Genomic DNA, 21844 nt, shown 5'->3' on the forward strand with positions numbered 1-21844 from the left:
CTTCCAATTAAGTAAGGTAGAGAAAAAATATTATTAAAATCATAAGGAAGATACATTTTCAGTACTGTATGTGTATTTACGGACCAAAAAAAAAAAAAAAAAATCCTTGTATAAGTGGACCTGCGCAGTTCACTACTATGTTGTTCAAGAGTCAACTGAATTAGTTTGGGGTGGACAACATAATGATTGGCTATTTTTATGTATTTCAAAATGATCACCACAGGAAGTCTAGTTAACATCTGTCACAATGCATACAGTTTTTTTTCACTGTGATGAGAGCTTTTAAGATCTACTGTCTTAGAAACTTTCAAATACAGTATTATTAACTATAGTCACTATGCTGTATATTCCATCCACACGACTTACTGTTTTATAACTGCATGTTTGTACTTTCTGTCCCCCTTCACCCATTTTGCCCTGTCTCCACTTTTCCTCTGGTAACTACCAATCTGTTCTCTGTATCTATGAGCTTGATTCTCATTCTTTTTTTTTTTTTCCCCTCAAGATTCCACATCATATAAAAGTGGGATCATATGATAATTGTCTTACTCAGTCTGACTTATTTCATTTAGGATAATGCGCTTGAGGGCCATCCTTGTTACTGCAAATGGCAAGAGTTCATTCTTTTTTATAGCTGAATAATATTTCTGTGTGTGTGTGTGTGTGTGTGTGTGTGTGTATGTGTTTATACATGGCCACATTTCCTTTATCCATTCATTTGTCTATGAATGCTTAGGTTGTTTCCATATGTTGGCTATTGCAGAATAATACTACAGTGAACTTGGTGGGTGCATGTATCTTTGAATTAGTGTTTTCATTTACTTCAGATAAGTACCCAGAAGAGGAGTTGCTGGATCATATGGTGGTTCTATTTTTAATTTTTTGAAGAACCTCCAAAATATTTTCCACAGTGGCAGCGCAAATTTACATTCCCACAAATAGTGCACAAAGGTGTCCTTTTCTCCTTATCATCAAATTTTTTTATTTTTTATCTTTTTGAAAATAGCATTCTAACAAAGGTATGAGGCGATATCTCATTGTGATTTTGATTTGCATTTACCTGCTTACTATCGATGATTAGTGATGTTGAGCATCTTTGCATGTATGTTGGCCATCTTTCTTCTTTGGAAAAATGTCTATCCAGATCCTCTGCCTGTTTTTTAGTTTTTTTTTTTTTTTTGCTTTTGAGTTGTATGAGTTCTAATATACTTTTGAGTATTAACCCTTTATTAGATATGATTTTCAAATATTTTCTCCCCTTCCATTTTCATTTTGTTGATGTTTACCTTTGCTGTGCAGAAACTTTTTAGTTTTCTGAATTCACCCTTGTTTATTTTTTCTTTTGTTGCCTTTGCTTTTTGTTGCCTGTCACCCCCTCCCCTGCCAAATATCCCCAAGGAGATTACTAACTATATTTCTTTCAGGAGTTTTGTGGTTTCAGGTCTTACATTAAAGTCTTTAATCCGTTCTGAGTTAATATTTGTGTAAGGTGTTAGATAGTTGTCCTGTTTGAGTCTTTTGCCTGTGGCTATCCAGTTTTCCCAACACCATTTACTGAAGACAGTGTTCTTTCCCCATTGTTTATTACTAGCTCCTTTGTTGTAAATTGACCATATATGTGTGGGGTTTATTTCTGGGCTCTCTCTTCTATTCCATTGATCTTAGAATTATATGGATACTTTCTATTAGTTTATTTCATGTATATTAGTCTTTTCCCAATAATTTCTTTAATATGATATTAGATCATTTAAGTTTGTATAGCATAGTATCCCTAAATATAGCAATATTCTTCAATAAGTGGTGGGAATTGGAATGCTAACTGAGATCCTCAAAAGGTTCACTTGCTCTTTTTTCAGAAGGATACAAAATGTGGGAAAGGGATAAAGTTAAACTCTTAAATGTTTTTATTTATTTGTATTCTAATGCTACATTGAGTTGCCATTTCAGCTAGTTTGTTGAATATCTATGCACACACACAGTTTCACATTTTTTTTCACATACTCATAATATATTTTACTGATTAGTATTCTATAAAGTGGGGAAAGATCAATTTGCACTTGATTTTTAAGTTAAGGTATATTTAAAACATATGTATATAGTGTTTGACTTTTTTGCTTGGAAATATTCTAAAATTGTTAATGATTGTGGCTTTGTGAACTTAACTATATCTTTTATGTATAGCAAGAAAGATGTTCTGTGTAAACATTTTTGGATATGGCATAAATTATTTAACTAGTCTTAGTAGTTCAAATAGTAGTAATGTTAATAGTTAATAATGATATAATTATATGTTAGGTACAGTTCAAAGAGCTTTATACATATTAACTCATTTAACTGTCATAACTTTATGGGGTAAGTAATATTATTATCTTCATTTTACAGATAAGGAAATTGAGGCAAAGACAGTTTAAGTGACTTGCCCAAGGTCACACAGCTTGTAAGTATTGAAGCCAGGATTTAAACCTAGACAGTCGGATTGTAGAGTTCACACAGTTTTTTGGGTAATGCTGTACTAAGCATACCCATGTAGACTAAAGCAAATATATCTATCTGTAGGATTATTCCTAGGAATATAATTTCTGGTCAGAAGACAACTGTATTTAAAATTTTGATGGATATTTCTTATTATCCTCCAAAGTGGTTTACCAACAGTACACACCTCTTGTTCAACACTCTTCTCAATGTCGTTTCTTATGAAATTTTTCATTATTGCTACTCTGGATGAAAAATAACTCTTGTTTAATTGTAACATTTTTAATATATATATATATTTTTAAGATGTATTTATTTGTCGGGGCTCCTGGGTGGCTCAGTCATTAAGCGTCTGCCTTCGGCTCAGGTCATGATCCCAGGGTCCTGGGATCGGGCCCCACATCGGGCTCCCTGCTCAGCAGAAAGCCTGCTTCTCCCTCTCCCACTCCCCCTGCTTGTGTTCCCTCTCTTACTGTCTCTCTCCCTCTGTCAAATAAATAAATAAAATCTTAAAAAAAAGATGTATTTGTTTGAAAAAATATATATATATATATATATTTATTTGAGAAAGAGAGAGTGTGTGTGAGGCAGGGAGGGGTAGAGGGAGAGGAAGAGAGAAACTTTAGTAAATTCCACTCTCATCTTGAAGCGTGACACAGGGTCAGTCTCATGACCCTGGGATCAGGACCTGAGATAAAACCAAGAGTCAGCCGCTTAACCAACCGTGCCACCCAGGCGCCCTTAATTTGCATTTTTATGACTTATGAGTAAGTTTAAGAATGCATTTTTCTATATTGACAAGATATTTCTCATTTTTTTTTAATTCCCCATTTGTGTCTTTTGCCCATTTGTATTGAAATGTTTTTGTTGTTTAACTTTATTACAAAGTAAAATATAGATACCAAAACCCACATAAAATAAATGTAAATTTTATAAATTATTATAAGGTGAATGCCTCAGCACCATGGAGATCAAGAAATAAAATTTTGATAATCACCTCAAAAGTCTCTTATTTGGCCCATACCAATCACAGTTCTCTCTTCTGCCTTCTCTCTCCCTCCCTCCAAAAGTAATAGATAGCCTGATTTTTATGGTGATAACTTTTTTAGTTTAGGTTGTTTTTTTTTTTTTAGTGGTTGGTTGTTAGATTTGCTTTTCTTATTAATTTGGAGGCATTCGTTATCCATTGAGAAAATTAGGTCTTGGGTGCCATATATATTACAAATATTTTCTTTAAATTTTTGGGTTTTACATTTTGGTTTTGTTTTTGCTTTTTTTTTTTTTTTTTTGGTTGAGCAAGTTGGATCTCTTACTCAGTGCCGTGAGGGAAAATACACACAGTGTGGTGTCTTAGTAATGAGGTGTTAGATTACAGTTTTAACTTTTTAATGATATCTTTGTCCATGTAAAATTTTAAAAAAATTTATAGAGATTTTACTTAGTTTTGTTAGAAGTGCTTTCCCAATCCAAGCAAAAAAATTATCTCCATGTTTTCTTCATGTTCTATTTTATCATTTCTGTTTTTGGATTTTTTGAGGTATGCAGGGGTGGTGTTAAGATTGAGGTATACATCTAGGTTTATTCCCCCCCAAATACTATGCAGTTAGTTAAAAAGAATGAGTAAATTCTATAGAAGACCAAATTATACATGGGGAAAAAAGTATATGAAATATCCTCTGATTTGGATTGTTCTTATATCCCTTTAATTTGCATTGTCATTGGGGCACCTAGGTGGCTCAGTTGGTTAAGTATCCGCCTTCAGCTCAGGTAATCCCAGGGTCCTGGGATCAAGCCCCTCATCAGGCCTGAGCCTACTTCTCCCTCTCCCCACCACCCCCTCATGCTCTCTCTCTCTCTATCAAATAAATAGATAAAATTTTTAAAAAATTTTCATTGCCATCTCTGTTACATATCATAGGTCCATAAATATGTGAGTCTAGAAGAGCTCTCTTTTTGTGTTCCATTGTTCAGTTTGCCTATCTATGTGCTAATTCCACACTATAAAAATCAGTATAGTTTTATAATAAGTTTAAAATCTGGTAAGGCAAATCTTCTCATCTTCGTTATGACGGTCTTGGCTGTTTTTGGCCCCTTGCCTTTCCATAAACTTAAGAATTAGCTTGTCACGTGCCACAAAAACAAGCAAAAACTTTAAGAGTTAGTAGATCAACTTGGAGGAATTAACATCTTTACAGTATTGAGTCCTTCAGTCTGTGAACACGATGTATCTCCCTAAGTCTCTTTAAAACCTCTCTGTTGATAAGTCTGATTAAACAATAAAAAACTTAAGTTCCATAAGATTCAAAATATTTTGGGTGAGTGGGTTATTCTGATTTGCATTTGGTGTCGTGGGGTAGACATATTTATTATTCTTTTTTGTTCTGTCTACTTCCTTAAAATTGTCGTACCTTTGAATTTCATGCCGTTAGACTCCACCACCTACCACTCCTTGCAGTGGTCATCTGGCAAGATTATATCATGCTCCTTCATTTCTTGAAGATTTTTAGCTTCTGGTTCACTGCAACCCTCTGCAGCACTACTGTAATACTTCATGGTGATTTTAATATCAATCTATGGCCTCTCTTTTTCTTGACCTCTTTTCCTCTAGTGATAATATTCTCCATCTTATAGTAGTTATTCCTGTGGTCATACCTGAAAGACTGTCATTCTTTCAGTTTGTCTTTGTCTGCACCTGTGCTGCTACATTATAGAAGAAAACATATAACCATGTTTTAGTTTTCACTTTAAATTGATAACTAATAATTTCAAGTAGACATTTAATGCTACCCAGTTATCCTACTATTTTATCCTTTCCCATTTTCTTATGTATCTATTTTATACATTTCTTAATGTATTTCTTAAATCTTCGGTGCTTTTCCCCATTCCCATTCACAACTGATGACCTCATTTCCCTGAGAAAAGAGAAGCAGTCCAAATAGAACTTTCATAAGGTCCTATCAACACATCTACTCATGTACCTGCCTCTATGCCCCTAATATTCTGCCTACCTTCCATTGAAATGGATGAACTAAATATACTTCAATCTTAAATCAACCTCTCTACATGTATATTAAATCCCATTCTTCTTTCTCTCCTGCAGTATTTCCTTCTGTGTCATTTAAGATGCTCTATTTTCTTCTTTTTTTTCCCCCAATGATTTATTTATTTATTTTAGAGAGAGACAGCGTGTGCGAGCGAGCAGAGGGAGAGACAGAGAGAATCTCACGCAGACTCCCCGCTGAGCACGGAGTCTCATGTGTGGCTTGATCTGACCATCCTGAGATCATGACCTAAGCTGAAATCAAGAGTCAGATGCTCAACCGCGTGAGCCACCCAGAAATCTCTCTACCAGAACTACTCTTATAAAGGCCTCCAGTTCTGTGTATTTACTCCACTGAAATTATTGTGACAAATTATCCTAAGACTTAGAGGTGTAAAACAACCGTTTACTATGCTCAGCAATTCTGCATCAAGAATTCAGACAGGCTGCAGCAGGACAGCTTGTCTCTGTTCCATGTCTAGGCCCTTGTCTAAAAGATTCAAAAGTCTGAGGGCTGAATCATGAGAATGTTTGTGTGCATGTCTAATGGTTGATGCTAGCTTTTGGCTGGGAACCTCAGTTCCTTTCTATGTGGGCTTCACTGTTAGTCTCTTCATTTGTGCCAGTTTGGGGTTCCTCACAGAATGGTAGCTGCTTTGTAAGGAAGAGTGTTCTGAGACAGAAGTATTAGTGCTATTGCCTTTTATGACTTAGTCTTAGAAGTCACTTTCATGGTGACTTCTATTCATAAAGACAGTCAGAAAGTCATAGGTTCATGAGGAGGATAAATAGGCTCTGCCTCTGAATAGGGAGTGATAACCTGAAATATTGCTGTGACTATTTTGGAAAATACAGTCTTCTACCCATATTGCTAAGTAAATTGCCAATTCTGTTTTTATCTTATTTGACCTTTCTCGTATTTGATAATTTGATAATTCATCACTCCTTCCTTTAATACTTTTGTATTTTGAATTTCAGGATTTCATACTCTTAATTTTACTCTTACCTTATTGGTGCCTTTTTAGACTCTTTTGGTGGTTCTTCCTCATTCTCTCCAGGTCTGGAACTCTTCTTATTTCTGTCTGTGATCTCACCCAGTCTCACGGCTTTAAATATCTTGTAGGGTGATGACTCAAATTCTAGTTTGCAACTTCCCCTTGAACTCCATACACGTACATTCAGTTGCTTAATCAGCATCTGCACTAATAGACACCTTAAATTTAGCAAGTCTGAAATTGAATTCTTAATCATCACTCCCCCATATCTTGCTGCATCTGTTTCCTCCACTGACTTCTTCATCTCAGTAATCACCTGGCAGCTTCATCTTTCCAATTGCTTAGGCTTAAACTTTTTTAATAATAAAAATTTCTTGGATCATTGGAATAGCTTTCTAACTGGTTTTCCTGCTTCTCACCTTACTGGCTGTTGTTAACCAGAGCTGTACTGTTAAAATATAATTCAAATTATGTCATTCTCCTACTGAAAACCCTCTAATTGTTTATCATCTCAGCCTAAGTCCTTAAAATGGCCTACAAAGCCCACATGATCTCATCCCTATAATCTCTCTGATCCTATCTTGTGTTCTCTGCCTTACCTACGCCAATCACACTGGCTGCTTTACTGCTTTAGGAACATGGCTGTCATATTTCCTGTCCCAGGGTCTTTGCACTAGCAGTTCCCTGCCTGGAACCTCTTCCTCTAAATACCCCCATATCGTACTTCCTTATCTCCTTTATGTTTTTTGCTCACTTGTCAACTTCTCAATGACCTTCATGACCACATTGTTTGTAAAATTACATTACCTCTGCCCAAGCACTTACTATTTTCTTCCCTGTCTTGCTTTCCTCCATTAAATTATTATTATTATCATTTATATGGGGGTGCCTGGATGGCTCCCTTGGTTAAGCATCCCACTCTTGATTTCAGCTTGGCTCAGGGTCCTGGGATGGAGCCCCACCTGGGCTCCTTGCTCAGTGGGGCGTCTGCTTGAGGATTCTCTCTCCCTCTTCCTCTGCCCCTCCCCCTGCTAACACGTGCTCCCTCTCTCGCTCTCTCTGTGTCTCTCAAATGAATAAAGATTTTAAAAAGTTATTATTTCCACTTATAAATTATTTGATATACTATAAATATATATATATATAGAGAGAGAGAGAGAGAAAAGGAGAGAGAGAGAGAGAGAGAGAGAAGAATGTAAGTTCCATGATAGGGAAGGATTTTTGCCCATTTTGTTCACTGTTCACATGTATAGTTCCTAGCTGAGTATCTGGCAGGTGATAGGTGTTCAACAAATATTGTTAAATGAATAAATATTTTTACTTCAGTTTTTCTTATAAGGTTAATTATTACAAGACACATGTCAGTGAATCAGCAAGATCTAGATCCAGACAGTACTACAGATATGGAAGATGTTACAAATGCTGAAGAAGAACTTATTAAAGAATGTGAAGAAATGTGGAAAGATATGGAAGAGGTAAGTACCAAGAGGTAAAAGTGATATATATGTATCAATTACTATAAGATTTAATTCCATTTCAATAATAGACTTAAGAAAAATAATTATGCTGGTTCCTAAAAGCCATTATATTATACGATAAATATTTATATAGCTTTTAGACCTGTAAGCATTTATTCAGGATTCTTTATGTCAGAGAATATAGAGCTATAGAATGAGAAAAAATTATGGCAGTCCCTGCCATAGGAGGTTATCATCTAATAGAGGCAGTAGCCATTGTATTAGAAATATTGTGGTAGAAATGCAAAGACAACTTAGGACAAGTAGTAAACCTAGATTGAAAGGGTCAAGGATAGTTTCTAAAAGCAGTAATAACTAGGAGCGCCTAGGGTGGCTCAGTTGGTTCAGTGTCTGACTCTTGCTTTTGGCTTAAGTCATGATCTCAGGGTTCTGAGATTGGGCCCTGCATCGGGCTCTGTACTGGGTGTGGAACCTGCTTAAGATTCTCTCTCTCCCTCTCCTTCAGCCTCCCCCCCCACAACCTGCTTAAGATTCTCTCTCACCCTCTCCTTCAGCCCCTTCCCCACCTTAAATAAATAAATAAATAAATAAATAAACAAACAAACAAATAGCAGTAATAACTGAATTCATTTCTAAAGAATAAATAAGAAGTAGCCTCTGAAATTAGGAGAGTTACACAAAGCAGAAGGAACAAAATATATAAACATTGGGAGAGATTAGAGAACTCTAGGTAGAATATTATGATTTAGTAAATTGGAAGAAGGACCTGTGGAGTGAGGCTGGAAAAGTAATTAGGAGCAAAAACGGAGGATTTTGTTGAATTTATAGTATGGGGAGCCATCGAAAGATTATGAACATGAAGTGACATGAGATGCAGTTTGCGAAAATTACTTGGTGATTTTGAAGAAAATGAAATATAGAAAACTGACACTACAGGTAGAAAGAGCATTTCAGAGGCTCTAGTACTAGCTCTGATAAGAAGTACTGTAGCGCTAAATCCTATCATTGCAAATAGTAGGATTCAAAAGATACTAAGGCTGTAGGACCTAAAGGATTTGGAACTTGAATTGTTATGAAATGGAGGAAAATTATGGATATTTTCAGGTTTCTCATTTGGGCCAACCTTGGTGAGGTTCATTTCCTAAGACAGAGAATAAAAAAGTGGAGAGAACATGTAATTATGGAGTTTGAGTGAAAATATGAATTAATTTAGAAAATGTTATCTTTGAAATTTATGTACATTTTATGAATTAGTGAGGTAGAATCACTTCTGGTAAACTACAGTATGTTGGTAAAAGTTTTTTCTACTTAAAATAACATAGTGTGTGATATAGGCCACAGCCTTTGCATCCCATTCTTTGCAGTAAAATTTTAGATTAGGGCAAGTTATTGGTTTTCTTTTTTTCCTTTTTTCTTTTTTATAAAAATTATTTTTAATATAAGTCCTTGGTATTCTGTATAATTAGTATATTTTCAAGAAAATATATATAGTTGGTTTTTTTTGTTTGTTTTGGTATTTTTTCAGTATAGAAATTGGAATTTAAAAATAACAAATTTTGCAGGGCACCTGGGTGGTGTAGTCGGTTAAGCATCCAACTCTTGATTTTGGCTCAGGTAGTGATCTCAGGGTCCTGGAATCAAGCCCCGTGTTGGGCTACGAGCTCAGCGTAGAGTCTGCTTGGGATTTTTTCTCCTCTTTCCTGCCCCTCTCCCTGCCCCTGCTCTCTCTCAAATAAATAAATCTTAAATTTTTTTTTTTTTTTTTTTTTTTTGTAAAAAGCTAACTGCTGCTAGAAGTAAACACACAAGTAAAATTTAAATTACCCATATTTTCAGTCAGATGTAATCACTATTAATGGTTGTGGGTTTTTTTAATGGAATAGAAACAATGTCTCCTGAAGGCTTTATTTTCTTATGATCTTAACTATCTTGTTACCTCTTTTGTTATTTTTCTATAGTGCTTTCCTTCTTGTTCTTTTATTTCCTATTTTTCTCATTATCTAGCTTCTAATTCACCTTAGCTATTAGTTTGTATTTTCTTTTTCTTTATTTTTTATGTTCTTTTTTTTGTTCTATATAGAATCTAGTATCCCTTCTACTTTTGGTGCGTTCACCTCAGGATCTGTTTGGGGGCCTTCCTGATCCTCTTGCTTAGAAAGTGAGAAATGTAAACTCTTCTCTTACAGCAGTTATTTGTATTTAATTTTTTTAAAGGAATGTTACATTGACTGGTATAAAAGAGGGAAAGGGAATTGTCTGTTATATATAAAAGCTTATAGTGTGTGACTTGTTTTATTTACTTTTTTTGTTTTGTTTTGCTTTTTGTTTTTGTTTTTATTTACTTTTTAAATCAAGTATCAGAAAAAATTATCACTAGTTGGAACTGAGACACTCACTGATTCAAATGCTCAGGTATGAATCCTTTTTTTCTTCCTAAAAATAGATAAGTTTAATTCATTTTGTTTTGGATAAGAATATTATTCATCTGTATTAAACCCACATAATAGCTTTGTTGATTCCTGTATGATTAAGCAGGATTCTGCTTAATTCTCTCCTCTTCCTGATTTAAGAGAAGTATTCTAAATACTTTTTGAATAAACTATTATAAATATTTTATTATCTTTTAACAGTTACACATGTTTAACTGTTGAGTGAAGAACTGCAATTAAGATACCTTGTTAAAAATTTGAACACATAGTGTCCTACTTTGTCTTAGGTATAGTAGCCAGTTTTTTTACTGTATGTGTGGAACCTTAACTGAGTTTACTGCATGCTTAAATAAAGGATTAGGATATCTATTTTAATAATTAAGGACCTATGGGATTGGTTTAGAAATAAACCAATGGATCAGTGCAACAGTTTAAAAATTTAAAATATGACAAAGATGATAGTTCTAGTTTGTGGGAAAAGGATGAATTAGTTAATAAATGATAGTGGTACAACTAATTATCCACTTGGGAGAAAATAAAATTGGACCTCTGTCTTTCATTTTTAATATATAAACATATATTCTGGATGGATTGCCGTAAAAATCTTACAAGAAAAGTTAGGAAACTATTTGTGCAGTCTAGGGATAGGGCAAACTTCTTGGCTAATAGTAGAAACCGAGATATTATAAAAGAAAACTGGATATATTTGACCATATGAAAAATTAAAAATGTTTTAGTGTTAATTTTAAGAACAAAGTCAAATATACAAATGACTCTAAAGAAAGTTCTCTAAAACTGGTAGTAGCATTTCAGAAGACACAAGAACCAATTGAAGGTACTCCCGAGTTCCAAATCATGCAGTTTACATTTAAAAACCAGTTCAGTTTGTTACAAGGGCAGCAGGTGAGGAAGGTGTATGCTTGTGTCTGCTGCCAGCAAGCTGTAGTTGGGGGTTCATGTGCTTCATGGCCCATTACAGAGAGAGCAGCAGACAAGTAATGTCGAAAGCAGAGCCAGCAGCCATCAGTTCATGGAGTGGGATATAATATGGAAGCTTTCTTGAAGGCTTTTGTTTTTTGTTCTACTTCTTTTCATTAAGACTGGAATCAAGCTTACGTGTAAACTATTGGTAATTTTAGCTTCCTTTTGTGCTATTTAGTGTAAAACTGTCTAATTTGAAAAAAATGTAAGTTATGAAAAATAAAGATTGAGGCACTGCTCCAAAAAAACCACAAATTTGATATCATTTGGGAATGAAAAGGAATAATGGCCTTGATTGATTGTAACAATATGAAAAAATGAAAATCTATTAGCATGACAATGATGAATAAAAATGAAAATGAGAGAGATAGTAAAAGAAGGGGAAAAAACTAATTTGTCACTTTTGGAAGAACCTATTATATTAGATTTTTAAAAATTAGTGATAGAAAATTAAGCCATCTTTTAAAAAAATTTGCATCTAAACTGAATATTGTATTTGAAACAGCATTATATAGTAAATAAACCGTCATCTGGTTTTCTTTGGAAATGTAGTTTTCATATTGTAGAAACTGAGACCTGCTGAATTAGAATCACTAGCATGGTGGTGCAGCCACTGGAAAACAGTATGGAGGTACCTCAAAAGTTTGGAAATAGAGCTACCCTATGACCCAGCAATTGCACTACTGTGTATTTACCCCAAAGATACAAATGTAGTGATCTGAAGGGGCACCTGCACCCCAATGTTTATAGCAGCAATGTCCACAATAGCCATCTATGGAAAGAACCCAGATGTCCATCGACAGATGAATGGATAAAGAAGATGTGGTATATATATGTATACAATGGAATACTCAGCCATCAAAAAAAATGAAATCTTGCCGTTTGCAGTAATGTGGATGGAATTAGAGGGTGTTATGCTTGTCTCTCTCCTTCTGTTCCTCCCGCAGCTTGTGCACGCTCTCTCGCTCTCAAATAAATAAATAAATAAATAAATAAAATCTTTTAAAAAATGGTTAAAAAGACAGTAGTTGTTCTTTTAGTGTAAATATTAGAGTAATACCCATTGCATTTTTTATCTGGCTACCATTAAGAATTATATAGAGGTGATAAAAAGTGTTCTGAAATTTTACTTTAAGCATACATAGACTTCAGTTTAGTAATCTAATCAGGCAACAGATTTGTCACATAGATTTGTCCTTATCAAAATTACAATGATTGGAGCCACTTCATATCAGAAACATATCATCTTAAACTCTTGTGAAATAAAATTGGTTTTTATAAGTAGCCTGTGGAAGCAGTCTCATTTTATAATTGTCTCTGTGTACGTATTTAAAGAATTTTTTTTATTAAGTAATTTCTGCTTAATGTAGAGCTCGAACTCGAACCCGAAATCAAGAGTACATGCTCTACTGCCTGAGCCAGCCAGGTGACCCTCTATGTATGTATTTAAATTTATTTTTAGCAACCTAGCTAAAAGCAGTTGCTATTTTTTCAAAAGTGCATAGAGAAAAGAGAGTATCTTTAAAGTAAATTTGTCTTTTTTAAAGTAAACTCTACCCCCACTGTAGGGTTCAGACTCATGACTCCAAGATCAAGAGTTGCATGCTCTACTAACAGAGCCAACCAGACTCCCCTAAAACAAATTTGTCTAAAACTTTTGGCAAGAAATAACATCTTATGTTTTTAAAGATTTTATTTTTGAGTAATCTTTATACCTAATGTGGGGTTCGAACTCACATTCCCAAGATCAAGAGTCACATGCTCCACTGACTGTGCCAGCCAGATACAGCTATATTTTTAAAACAATATTAATTTAGGGAATAAACGAAATATACTTAGGTCCTTTTATTTAGGTCGAGTGGTAAAGTAGAATTGATCATTTTTTAAGACTTTATCACTGGTATAACAGGCAATTTATGAGCTATAATTAGTAATGGTTTAAAGCAGATTTCTGTTTGGAGTGATAATTTTTTATACTTTGGATGCCTATTATGTTAGCTATTTATGTTAGGAACTTGTGTTAAAGTATTAAGAATGTCTACACTTTCATCTATGAGTATCTATGAATAGTCTGTAAAAAATGACTTTGTTTTATATACTTGCTTTTTTTATAGCTGTCATTATTAATTATGCAAGCGAAATGTTTGACTGCTGAACTCAATCAATGGCAGAAAGAAAGTCCTGAAAGTAAGGTTCTTGTTTTTAGATTTATATTTTTGTAAACAAATTAATGGCAAATTAATTTAATGATTATAAGAATTACAAGATCCATTTAGCCTTGTTGAAATTGCCTAAGTTTTTCTTTCATTTATATATATTATTTTGTGATTATTTTATTATAGATTTGGGTGAAATTATAATAATCTTAAGTTATGGAGACCTTATTATAAGCATCATTTGACCCTTATAGACACTATGTTACCTGCTCAGTAGAAACTGTAAATTATGTCTTAATGAATGAAACTTACCTAGTAGAGGGTACTTGGGTGGCTCAGTCGGTTGAGTGTCTTCCTTCGGCTTAGGTCATGATCCCTGCCTGGGTCCTGAGATTAATCCCCACATCGGCTCCCTGCTCAGCAGGAGAGTCTGCTTCTCCCTCTCCCTTCGCCTCTTACCCCGACTTATGCTCTCTCTCTCTCACTCACTCACTGTCTCTCAAATAAATAAATAACAATCTTTAAAAAAAAGAAGAAGAAACTCACCTAGTAGAAGAGAAAAGTTATTTTAGATACTTATTTACATAAGGACCACATAGATTGTATGTTGCCTCTTGACTTGTCCAAAGAGGTCAGCTATATATTTGCCTTTTCTCAAGAAATAGAAAATGACTTAAAAATCTGTAGTTAAAATACCCAGCTAGGAGTTACTTTTCTATTATGAAAGCTTACCTTTTCTGTGCCACGTATATGTGTGTATTTGGTATTTTATATGGACTATACTTCTTTCTTTTAACATGTCCCTTCTCCTTTCTCCTGCCCATTTGCCTCCTTTCCTTTAGCTCCGCCCAGTTCCCATTTTAGTCTCCTTCGTAGGTTTATTGTTCTCTAATCCCAGTTTTTGGAATTCTTCTATTCATTCTCTTTCTAGACAATTTCAACTGCATTCTTGATTTTAACTACTTACTATATTCATCCCCACCACTGTTCTACATCTTCACTACCACATGATAGTTTTTTATATTTTAGCATTTCTGGTATATATATATGTTTAATGCAAATTAAAGTAACAGCTGTATACATATATATACTTATATACATATACATATATACAGTTGTTATTTTAATTTGCATTAAACTGTATATCCTATTGCCTCCTCAAGGTTATATTTAGCATCTCAAAGGCTGCTCATACTATGCTGTTAAAATTTGCTATTCTCTAGAGCATTGTGCTCAGCAATTTTCGCTTCCTACTCTATATGCTATTCCAGCATTGTATCTTCTGCTTTTGTTTTTATATGTTATACTGCCTTAATAACTTTTATATCAGTTTGCTAAGGCTGCCGTAACAAAGTACCATGGACTGGGGTTGCTTTAACAACAGAAATTAATTTTTCATAGTTCTGGAGGCTAGAAGTCCAAGATGAAGGTGTTCGCAAGGTTGGTTTTTTCAGCAGCCTCTCTTCTTGTCTTATAGCTTGCCATCTTCTCCCTTGTTCTTCACATAGTTACCCATCTATGTACTAATCTCTTTGTATGAAGTCGTCAGGTATAATGGAGTAGGGCCCATCCTAATGACTTCATTTTAACTTAATCACATTTTTAAAGACCCAATTCCAAATACATGCACATTCTGAGGTGCTGGGGATTAGAACTTCAAAATATGGATTTGGGTGGATAGGAGAACACAATTTTTATGAGTGCTACCAAATCTATGTATCCAAGCCAGACTTTCGGGAATGTAATACTTATGTATCTCTCTACTTTCTAGACATCTTTTCCAAAATATTCTACACATGCCTCAGATTTATGAATTGATCTCTATTCTCTGATCTATTGAATGGAATCTATTTAATCAGTCATAAATTTAAGAGTACTTCTTGATTCTTCCTTTTTCATATATTACATATAGCCAGTCATTAAATATTAAGTCCTGTTGCCACACATTTACACTAGGCCCTCATCACCAATCCACTAGTTTGTTATAATAGACATTTTACCTCTTGTTCAAGATTTTTTTTTATTAATAATAGAAATTTTCAAACTTGAAAGTTGAAGGTCCATCTTCATTTTTTTGCATGTGCATTATCTAGTTTTCCCATTACCATTTGTTGAGAAAATTGTTCTTTCCCCCACTGAGTTGTCTTGGCATCCTCGTTAAAAATAATTTGACCATATAGTGAAGATTTATATCTGGATTCTCTATTCTCTTCTGTTGGTCTATATGTCTCTCTTTTGCCAGTAACACACTTTTTTGATTATTGTAGCCTTGTAGTAAATTTTGAAATTAGGAAATGTGAGACCACCAACTTTGTTCTTCTTTTTCAAGATTATATTGGCTATTTGGGGTCCTTTGAGATGCCATGTGAATTTTAGGGTGGATTTTTCTATTTTCTACAAAAATGTTATTGGGATTTTGATAGGAATTGCGTTGAAGCTGCTGGTCACTTTGGTAGTATTGATGTCTAATAATATTAATTCTTCTAATCCTTGAACATAAGATGTTTTTCAATTTGTTGCTATCTTTAATTTCTTTCAGCCACATTTTGTAGTTTTCAGCATACTAGTCTTTTGCTCCCTAGGTTAAATTTATTCCCAAGTATTTTATTCTTTTTGATGCTATGTATCAGGGAATTTTCAATGTTTATTTTTCTTATTATCATCATCCCTTATATACACATTTTGTACTGGTGACACCAAGCACACAGGCTGACCTGTAGGCCAAATACCCATTTTGCTTCGGGCTGCCAGTCCCACAGACTGACACACTGAAATGATTTAAAATATCTTTATATTCTTAGAAGCTGCTATATTGTATGGGTTGAAATGATTATATGAATCAATACTGAAGTGCTACTCATGACCACACTGGCCAAGAGGAACATTATTAACTTTATGTTCTTAGAACCCTTCTCATTGCATTTGTTGAAATGATTTGGTAGCCATCTGTGGGCTGTCAATAATCAGTTCTGATACAGGGCCTATGAAGCACATGTGGAAAGCTCTTTCCTGTTAGAAGACCCTCTAGAGTAGCAGATAGATTAGAAAATTTTCAGTAGCATATTATTTGAGAAATTTTAAATAGTACTTTATTAGGAAAGGTAAACTTAAAGTACAAAGGTTGAACTTTTCTAAGTATAAGGATTGAATTTTGCTATACAAAATTAATCTGAAATGTTACTTTATACTCATAAACTGGCAAAAATTTTAGAAGAGTTTATATCTTTTGCTGTTTCTTATTGCTAATAGAAATTCTTTAGAAAAGAGTCTGGCATCCTATATTAAAATTAAAAATACACATTTCCTTCTACGAAATTCCATTTCTGGGAATTTATCCCAAAGAAATGAAAGCATTAGTACATAAAAACATAAATTAAAAAATGCTTATGGCATCATTGTTTTTTGTGGCTAAAAGTTAGGTACAAAATTAATGTTCAGTTGGTACTGATATCACTCAATACACTATGGTATATTTACCCTGTGGAATAATTTGAAGTGATTTAAAATTATGAATTATACTTACACCAGATAAATAGAAGGGATTTCCATGGGGATTTTGTTGAGCAAAAATAAGAATAATGTATATGATACTCATTCTTGTAAAACCAACAATAGCAGAATGAATAACCCTTGCATGTATATGTACAGATAATGTACATGTACATATACATATACATGCATAGGATCATATAATTAGATAGAGATATATTTAAGGACACAGTATAGATTATTAAGTTTATTTTTGAGAGATTGAAAAACAAAATCAAAAGGTGCAAAAGCCAAAAATACATAGATGTCATGTTTGTCTAAAATTATATATAAGTTGGTTATATATGTAAAGATGTTAAATAAGACAATAGAGGTATCTTAAAAACCACAAAATCAGGGGGCGCCTGGGTGGCACAGCGGTTAAGCGTCTGCCTTCAGCTCAGGGCGTGATCCTGGCGTTGTGGGATCGAGCCCCACATCAGGCTCCTCCGCTATGAGCCTGCTTCTTCCTCTCCCACTCCCCCTGCTTGTGTTCCCTCTCTCGCTGGCTGTCTCTATCTCTGTCAAATAAATAAATAAAAAATCTTTAAAAAAAAATAAATAAATAAAAAAATAAAAACCACAAAATCAAATTCTTTATTTTTGAGAGCTAACTAAGCATATATGTATAATTTTGGTTTGTTTTGTTTCTGCAGTAATTCCACTGAATGAAGAAGTTCTAGTAACATTAGGGAAAGAGGAGGTAAGTTACTTAATGAATCTGTAGTAACCCTAATTAACTTATAACTAGAAGTGTTTGGGATTCATGATGTAAGTAGGATGAATCCACTTTAAAGCCATATTAATTTTGATTTTATATTTTTTGAATGAAATATTTTAAATGACTTGAATTTCATTTTACCAATTTATGTATCAGAACTGTTGTTAGTATTTAGTAGTAAACTTTATTCTTATACTTAATTTTCAGTTGATTAAACTCTTTATAATAAAAGCAAAAGCATTAAACATAGTTAAATGATCATCGCATACATCTGTTTTTCTCAAAACTTAACCCACATATCAATAAAGACATTTTTTTTAACATGTAAGTCCATTAGGTCGAAGTCCATTAGGTCAATCAAACATTGTAAACAAGATTGTAATGCATGGAAAGAAATAACTATCTGTGTGTCAAGAGACAGAGATAGGGATGAAAAGATACTATCTGCCCTACAGAGTTGAAAAAAGTCTTGGGATTTGAAGGAAACTGGTACTACAATATTCAAGGTTCAGGTCTGAACCTAAAACAAAAAGCCTTCTTTAACTGCAGAACATAGACTGTTAAGCTTTCTCTCTTCTAATCAGGCAGCTAACTTTTTACCCCCACACTTGGAAACTGGAGGTATAAGATATGGAGACATTAAACTATCGAGGCTCTGGACTCAGCGATACCAGGTTGGGTGTTTAGTAGGGTTGGTGTGTAGGTCAAGAGTCAGAAAGATCAAGTTAATATTTTTATACTGTGTGGTGGAAGTACCAGCTCCTTTCCTGGCTCTTTATCCAGAGATCTTACAATCTATTATAAAATAGCCTCAGACTGGAGATAAAACAATCCTCTCTGGAAAATCTAAATGGTTTAAGAAAAAAGATGTACAAGTGTTAATATATGGGGTTCTCAGAGTGAAAAAGCAGGATTGGTATACATCAAAAAATCCCATTCATAAACAGAGTTTTTAGTATTTTTGAGTTTTAAACATAAATGGCCAGCCAATGGTCATCAGCATTTGTGAATGCCTCCAAATGGAAAGGCAGAAACCCAAAATAATTGACAAAGATGAACTTTAAGGAAATAGAGACAATTCAGGGAACAGAGAGAATTTAATAAATAATATCTTCAGAGAGATAAAAATTTTTTTGATTAAAAAAAGAACAAGGGAACCTGGGTGGCTCAGTCAGTTAAGTATCTGACTCTTGATTTCGGCTCTTGTCATGATCTCATGGTCATGAGATCTAGCCCTGTGCTGGGCTCCTCACTCACTGGAGAGTCTGTCTGAGATTCTCTCTCTCTCTCCCTTTGCCCCTTGCTCTGTTTGTTTGTGTGCTCTCTCAAATCAATCAATCAATCAATCTTTGGGAAAAATATTAAAAAATAACAGAATGCCAACTTAAAAAAAGTACTATTTCATACCCCCTAGCATAGCTATAATTGAAAGACAGACAAGAACAAGTATTGGTGAAGTTATGGAGAAATTAGAACATTGATAAACTACTAGTGGGAGTGTAAAATAGTACAGCCACTTCAGAAAACAGTCTGGTAGTTCCTCAGAAGATGGAGAAGTTACTATTTGAACCAGTAGTTTCACTCCCAGCTGTATACCCAAGCGAAATGAAAATAAGTTTGTGTCCATACAAAAACTTGAACATGAATGTTCATAGCGACAGTTTTCTTAATGGTCAAAAAGGGTAAACAACTCATGTTCATCAACTGATGAATGGATAAATAAATTGTGATGTTTCTATACAGGGATGTATTATTGTCTAAAATAATGAAGTACTGATATGCCATAATATAGGTGTATCTTGAAAACGTTATGCTAAATGAAAGAAGCCAATCACAAAGGATTACACATTATGTTATTCCATTTATATAAAATATCATTAATAGGTAAATCCATAGAGACAGAAAGTAGGTAGTTGCTTCTTGATTATGGCTGAGTGATTAGAGAGGAAGTAATGAGTGACAGCTAATGGATACTACTAAAAGGTTTCCTTTTGGGTTGATGAAAATGTTCTAAAATAGACTGTGATAATGTTTGCACAACTCTACAAGTACAGTAAAAATTATTGAATTATACACTTAAAGTGGGTACTGTGTGGTATGTGAATTATATCTCAATGAAGCTGTTATTTTAAAAAGGGCCAGTCAGAATAAGAGCCTTTCTAAATGAAAACATGATACCTAAAATAATCACAAAAATGTTGGTAATTATAGTCATGGAAATCTCCTACAGAGTAAGGATGGCAAAAAAAGGGAAATTGGAATAACCGAAGGTAGTAGAACTAGAGTATCAACTCAGAAGTACAAAAATACAACCAGTAGAAGTTCCAAATTTAAAAAAATGGAAGGAAGAAATAATAAGTAATACATGAACATTTTCCTGAATGAAAGATAAAGATTCTTCTTCATGTTGAAATGAGCCACCAATATCAATATCATGAATTAAAAATGACATGACATAATCATCCACTGTAATTTTCCCTTTAGCAGCAGCCCTTAGGCTAGCAACTCTGATTTGAACTGGCTGAAATCCAAATGATCCAGTACCAGCATTGGCCTTAACATTCTGCTTTCATTTTAACTACTACAGATAAAAATAACAAAGAGATTGAATATTTAGTTTCTTTCTTTCTCGGTATTTTATATTTCCTTATACATCCAGTCAGCCAACTGTCTGAGAATTTTTTTCTATCATTTCTAAATTCCCAGACTACTGCTGTCTGTAATTACAGACATTATTGATCATGGTGCAACTGTCATCTTCTATCTTTGTTGACTGGGTAAACATCAGGCACCAGGTACATCATTCTCTGCCCCGTTATCCTTCTTTTTCCCACACAGTGCTTTAATTATGTTTTGGCGAGCCAGGGTCATTATAGCAAAATCCCACTTCTGATGCCAGCTGTTGTCAGGGTTTTCCCTAAGACCACTCTCGTTTCGTTGATGGGGACACAGGAGTCAGAGAAGCTATTGTACTCATGGTTATAGTTTATTACAGTGAGAAAACACAGATTAAAACGAGCAAGGGAAAACACACATAGGCTAAGCTTATAGTAGTCCTTTCCCAGTGGAGTTAATAAATTTGTTTAATTCTCCTTGTAGCCGAGGGCACAACATGCGCAAAGTATTGTCAAATAGGGAAGTTCACCTGAGCCTTGTCTAGAGTTTTTATCAGAAGGCAGTCATTATGCATAGGGGGCCTCCTTGACTGACCTTACCTGCTCACGCTCCAGCCCTCCAGAGCAAAATTGCAAGTGTGCCAAGTGTGGCTCGAACTCACAATACCAAGATCAAAGGTTGCATGATCAAAAGACTAAGCCATCCCAGCACCCCTATATAAACACTCCTATCAGGCATAGTATTCCAAGGCCTCAGAGCTCATCCCTCAGGAGTCCACAAGGGACCTGTCCTCAAGAGAGGCCTTTCTTGGTAATGTGCAGTTTGTGCAACCTTGGCTTGCTCAGTTAACTCTTCCCTGCACACTTTTTATTCTCTTAACAGTGTCTTTGAAAGAACACAAGTTCCCAGTTTGATTAACTCTGTTTTATCAAGGTTTTTTTTGTAAGACTTGTGCTCAAATATAAGAAATATTTGCCCAACCTAAGGTCACAAAGATTTTCTTGAATGCTTAATTTAAAAATTTCAAAGTTTCACATTAATGATCCAGTTTGAATTAATGTTTTTATATAGAATGAGTTACTGATAAAGCTGTATTTTCTTTCATATGAATACTAATTGTGGGTGTTCCAGCACAAATAGTTGAAAAAAATTACTTTTTCTCTTTTGAATTTCCTTTGCATGCTTATTGAAAATTAATTGACTGACCATATATGTGTGGATCCATTTCTAGACTCCATTTGTTCTTCATTCTGTGGTTATTTCGTTTCCTTTTTTCTGTGTTTCTGTCTTTAGGTCGATACCACATTAATTAATTTACTGAACTTTTTAAGTCTTGAAATAAAATAGTATGAATTCTCTTTTTTATTCTTAATCGAAATTGTTTTATATTTTCATATAGAGTTAGCTGGTCATTCAATCCCATAAAAA

General features: G+C 34.2%; 1 protein-coding gene across 1 annotated transcript in view; it reads left to right on the forward strand.

Moving 5' to 3' along the window:
- Positions 1 to 21844, forward strand: part of CENPK (centromere protein K) — a 36452-nt gene that overhangs the window by 446 nt on the left and 14162 nt on the right. The window contains exons 2-6 of the mRNA XM_045794263.2: positions 2383 to 2437; positions 7834 to 7982; positions 10341 to 10397; positions 13510 to 13582; positions 17736 to 17782. Coding sequence (XP_045650219.1) covers positions 7866 to 7982; positions 10341 to 10397; positions 13510 to 13582; positions 17736 to 17782 — 294 coding nt within the window. The 5' untranslated portion in view covers positions 2383 to 2437; positions 7834 to 7865. The remainder of the gene's footprint in view (positions 1 to 2382; positions 2438 to 7833; positions 7983 to 10340; positions 10398 to 13509; positions 13583 to 17735; positions 17783 to 21844) is intronic.

Source organism: Ursus americanus, chromosome 5 (genome assembly GCF_024610735.1).
Source record: "Ursus americanus isolate L20-20 chromosome 5, mUrsAme1.1.p, whole genome shotgun sequence".
NCBI classification, from domain to species: domain Eukaryota; kingdom Metazoa; phylum Chordata; class Mammalia; order Carnivora; family Ursidae; genus Ursus; species Ursus americanus.